The sequence below is a fragment of the Tinamus guttatus genome, unplaced genomic scaffold, assembly GCF_059628265.1.
Source record: "Tinamus guttatus ecotype Peru unplaced genomic scaffold, ASM5962826v1 Tinamus_guttatus_pri_ptg000303l, whole genome shotgun sequence".
Lineage (NCBI taxonomy): Eukaryota > Metazoa > Chordata > Aves > Tinamiformes > Tinamidae > Tinamus > Tinamus guttatus.
The window spans coordinates 152,633-158,102 of NW_028288837.1; the positions used below are offsets into that span (position 1 = coordinate 152,633).

General features: G+C 50.8%; 1 protein-coding gene across 1 annotated transcript; it reads left to right on the forward strand.

Annotated features, from left to right (window-relative positions):
* The first annotated feature begins 745 nt into the window (after positions 1 to 745).
* On the forward strand, positions 746 to 1,777 carry LOC148594062 (endogenous retrovirus group K member 5 Gag polyprotein-like). The gene has a single exon (XM_088528153.1). The coding sequence runs from the start codon at positions 746 to 748 to the stop codon at positions 1,775 to 1,777; it is 1,032 nt and encodes a 343-aa protein (XP_088384279.1).
* Positions 1,778 to 5,470: the final 3,693 nt, after the last annotated feature.

A 5,470-nucleotide genomic window follows, 5' to 3' on the forward strand; every position in this document is an offset into this window, starting at 1 on the left:
AAGGGGCCGTACGCGCCACCGAAGCCTGGAGAAAAAGTAACTGCTAGCGATAAAAATGGATAGGCAAGTGGCGTATGAATTATTTATGCGCACGTTGCAACAGTGCAATGTGGAGGGGTATGAAACAAAGGATTGGAAAAAGGAATTGCCAGGTTTGCTTGAGTGGGGTCTTAACAAGGGATGCTTTAAGAACCCACATACAGTGCATGAGCTCACGGAGTGGCGAAAGCTTGGGGAGCTTCTATGGGCAGCAACTATAGATGAGGACAAAAGCGCAAAAAAGCAGGGACGTCTATGGCGAGCCGTGCATAATGCTCTTTTACGGCGGGAATCGGAGAAAAGAGCAGCTAGCCATGCGCTTGCCGCGCAGCACAATAATGCTCGATATGAATATGGGGACGAGCCCTTGGCTCCCGGGACACGTACATTTATCATCCCTCAGAAGGGCGAGCCGAAGGAGAGTGAGGAAGAAAAAGGGAGCGTGGAGCAGCCGCCACCGTCGGCCCCTCCCGATCTCGATTCCGCCACTTTGAATTCGAATATGTCTCCAAAGGCGCAGCCTCCGCTAAGCAGCGCTTGCCCCCTGGAGGGAGCATGGAGTGAATTCACCAGAAAACGGGGCGAAGCATGGCAGGAATTAGCCAAACACGCTGCAGAAGAGGGGGATCCAGAGTTAGGGGAGTTAAGAATGCTGGCTTGCCCGGTGTTGTATACACCCTTTGTAGACCCGCAGGGAAATCAACAAATGAGGGCGGAGTATACTCCGATGGACTGGAAAATGTTGATTCAATTACGAGATACAGTTAGACAATATGGATCCAAAAGTGAACCCGTGAAGCAAATGCTGGACTATATGTTCGATACGACCATCTTGTTACCGAACGATTTACGAGCCCTGCAGCGGCTCATATTGACGGCACATCAGCAGATGCTCCACGGGGCTCACTGGCAGACGTTGGCCCATGATGCAGTTGCGGTCAATCGGCAACCCGGGGATCCCCTCCATGGGGTAACAATGGACGAACTTTTGGGGGTAGGACCGTACGTACGTACGGAAGCCCAGATCCTTATAGGTCCTGATAAGGCGCGAGAAGCCATGAGGTTGTTCCGGGCAGCGCTAGATCGTGTTAGAGAGCCGGGGGGAGCGCCACCGTATATGGGGATCAAACAGGGCAGGGAGGAGCCACTGGGGACGTTTATAGATAAGGTGGCGGCGGCTATAGATAGAGCCGGGGTTCCCACCTGGATGAAGGGAGCACTGTTAAAACAATGTGCCATTCAAAATGGGAACGAGAAGATTAAACAATTGATTGGGACCCTGCCAGGAGGGTGGAGCATAGAAGAACTCTTAGAACGGGCCGCCACCATGCCCTCGGGAAATCAGGCATTTTTAGTGGATGCAATCAAAGGACTGGGGGAAGGTTTAAAGGAACAGGCTGCCTGTATGCAGACTCAAGTTCTGGCAGCCTTGGCCCCTCTCCAGGCTTCGGGGGGGCTCATGAAAAATAAGCAGAATTCTGCTCCTGGCCTGAAATGCTATCAATGTGGCAAACGGGGGCACATCCGGCGAGAGTGCCGAGCTCCTGAAGTATGGTGTCCTCAATGCCAAGCCAGCTCTCACTCCAGCGGAGCCTGTCGTAAGCTGTCGGGAAACGGGAGACCCAGCGCGACTGGCCGCGCCCAGACACAAGTAGCCAGAAAGCAGCAAACAGCGCTTCCTACAGTCTGCAGCCCGCAACCCCAGGATCCCTCGGTTTGGACGTGGCAGCAGATGTAAAGACAACACTCTACACTGATCGCCCGGAAAAGGTTCCTACCGGAATAAGAGGACCGCTGCTCGTAGCAGGCAGGCCCACCGGTGCCTTGCTCCTAGGACGCTCGTCCACCTGGATGTTGGGGTTGTTTGTGTTACCTGGAGTCATCGATGCCGATTATACCGGAGAAATATGCCTGATGGTATACACGCCCTTTCCACCCATTACAATTGATAAAGGACAAAGAATCGGGCAACTGATTCCAATACCCCATTTAGCGGCGGAAATTTCCCCCAAAGATGAACAACCCCGGGGTGACCGAGCTTTTGGCTCCACAGGGCTCATGCTCCTCACTGTCGATCTATCGGAACGGCCCAAAAAGGAGGTGCGGATAACATTTAAGGGGGAAACGATAAAAATCGCAGCCCTATTGGATACCGGAGCCGATACAAGCCTTATCTCTCCTGGAAGCTGGCCCAGTCGCTGGCCTACCTTGGCATCAGGTCATACCATTACGGGAGTAGGTGGCCTTACACTAGCCAGAAAAACCCCCCTGGTAGGAATATCGTTGGAAAAAAACCACGTCATGGCAGCGCTCTCTGTAGTTCCACTACCCCAGTCCGTACAATGTCTGATCGGCAGGGATATACTGGCTCAACTGGGGGTTATACTGACCAACGAACACCCTTTAATCTGAATGCCATTGCTTGGTCATTCCCGTTGCCACTAACCTGGAAATCGGATGATCCGGTGGTGGTTAAGCAATGGCCGTTGAAACGGGAAAAGTTGGAGCAAGCCCATTTGCTTGTAGAAGAACAGTTTAAACAAGGACATTTACAACTCTCAACGAGTCCCTGGAACTCGCCCATATTTGTGATCAAGAAAAAATCGGGCAAATATCGCTTGCTCCACGATTTACGGGCTGTTAACGCCCAAATGGAACCGATGGGGGCATTGCAGCCTGGACTTCCAAACCCAGCCATGATTCCTGAGGGGTGGGACGTTCTGATAATAGACCTCAAGGACTGTTTCTATACTATACGGTTACATCCTCGAGATTCCAAGCGATTTGCCTTCACGCTCCCTGCCATAAACAGGGGCGAGCCAGATAAACGATATGAATGGACAGTTTTACCACAGGGTATGCGCAATTCCCCCACCATCTGTCAGTTATTTGTGGATGCGGCTCTTCAACCAATCCGCCGAGCTATGGCTGAAACTCTAATCTATCATTATATGGATGACATTTTGTTCGCACAAGCGCACCAGTTCACAGACAAACAATTGCAGTTCATTACTGATATGCTTGCCCGGCAATCGCTAGTGATCGCACAAGAAAAAATACAACGCGATCCACCCTGGAAATACTTGGGCTGGGCCATAACGGAGCAGTGTATACGACCGTTGAAACTGCAAATCGACACAAAAATCACCACACTTAATGAAGCACAACGTTTACTTGGTGACCTACAATGGATAAGGCCCGTGGTTGGCATCCCCAATCACCTTTTACAGAAGCTGCAACCCCTGCTAAAAGGCGTAGATCCTTGTACACCAGTTCACCTAACAGAAGAACAAGTGACGGCAACGCGCCTCATTAGCCAGCGCGTCTCGGAAGGCTTTGTATGCCGCCGTCAACTCGCACCTATTGATCTCACTATATGGTTTAATCACGATCACCTACTTGGTGCACTGACTCAATTAAAGAAAGCGGGGGAACTAGGGGTGTTGGAATGGCTGGCCCTACCCTTACAACATAGAAAAACATTAACAACAAAAATTGAAGATGTAGCAGAATTAATAAAAAGGGGTCGCCTACGTGTCAATGAAATAGACGGACAGGATCCCGCAACAATAAATATACCCATGGAAAAGGCCACCCTCGACTGGTATCTGCTCAACTCTCAGGAATTGGCAGTAGCACTCCTAGGAAGCAGTTCCAAGGTGCAAACAAGCCCTCTGCAGCCAAAAGCATTACAATGACTGGGGGAGTGGGACTGGATAACGAAACCTTTGAGGGAGGATAGACCAATCCCCGATGCCACGACAGCGTTTACGGATGCCGGAAAGAAATCTCGAAAGGCTGCTATTGTATGGAAAAGGATGGGCCGCTGGGAGCAACAGATACTGGAAGCGGAATCAACGGACAGCTTACAGACTCTTGAACTATTGGCTGTCGTGTGGGCAGTAACCCACCTTTCGGGACCGCTGAATGTGGTCTCGGACTCTCTTTATGTAGTGGGAGTGGTTGCCCGGATTGAAGATGCATCAATTAAGGAAGTTAACAACCGGAGACTATACCAGCTGCTTCTACAATTGAAAAGGGCCCTGCGCTCCAGAACCTCGCCATACGCGGTTCTGCATATACGAAGCCATAAATGGGACCTTGGACTGGGAGAGGGCAATGCATTAGCAGATAGACTAGTAATGTCGGCCCTCGACGTAGGGCAACAAAAAATGGTTTTGGCCAGGGAGGCCCACGATAGGTATCATCAAAATGCGAAGGGTCTGGCACGGCAATTCTCCATCAGCATAGCCAGTGCTAGAGCCATAGTCAGAGCCTGTCCGGTCTGCAGTCAACACAATGGGGGTGTAGGATTAGGGTGTGGTGTTAACCCAAGAGGTACCCAATTTAATGAAGTGTGGCAAATGGATGTCACTCACTTTGCTACTTTTGGGAGGCTAAAATATTTGCATGTAACAATTGACACGTACAGCAGGTACATCTGGGCTACAGCACAAACGGGAGAGAGGGCGCTTCATGTCATAAGACACCTCTCTAGCTGTTTCGCTGTCATGGGAGTTCCAAAAATGATTAAAACAGATAACGGACCCGCTTATGTCAGCCAAAAGCTAAGAACTTGGTTGGAGAATTGGGGGGTGAAACATGCCACTGGAATCCCCCACTCCCCAACAGGCCAAGCTATAGTAGAAAGAGCAAATCAAACCTTAAAACGGTACCTTCTCAAGCAAAATGAGGAATTAGACCCCCAAACCCGACTCAGCAAGGCAATGTATGTGGTCAACCATCTGTGTGTGTTTGGTGAAGGTGGGGCCCCTGCCGCTGTTTTGCACCGGCCCCCCCAGGAAGACAAAGAGAAAGATCAGGCAGTATGGGTCAGGTACAGGGACCCACGTACAGGCATTTGGCAGGAAGCCGCTAAGGTGCTTTATTGGGGAAGGGGTTACCTCTGCGTTTCCACACCAACAGGAACCGTCTGGGTACCAGCCCGGTGGACCAAGCCCGCTCTGAATCAACACTTGGAAAGAACAAGCACCCCGCCCGAGAAAGAAGCGGCCGACAGTGAAGAAGGAGGAGGACAGGACGACGATTAGTAATGCTTCTGCTACTAATGTTTTACTATTGTTGCTGTAGTAATTTCGCGATTTATGTGCGCCCCCAACCTAAAGTGAATGTATGGGTAACATTGGCTAATCGGACTGGACAGGATTCAATATGCCTAAGCATGTCCACACCTGATAACCCTTTCTCAACGTGCTTAGTGGGAGTCCCCTTAGAGCAATGGCCAATCCCGAAGGAGGTTGGCTCTTTAAATGCGAGTAGCGAAGGGAAGAAGGTGATGGATGATTGGGATGCTTGGGTCCCGCGCCTGCCCCGGGCTTCCCTAGAACCCCAAGAGTTGGAAATTTTAGGCTCCTTGCATGCAGATGCTTGTGTTAAGTTCAATTGGACTAGTGTGTTACGAGGGACCGGC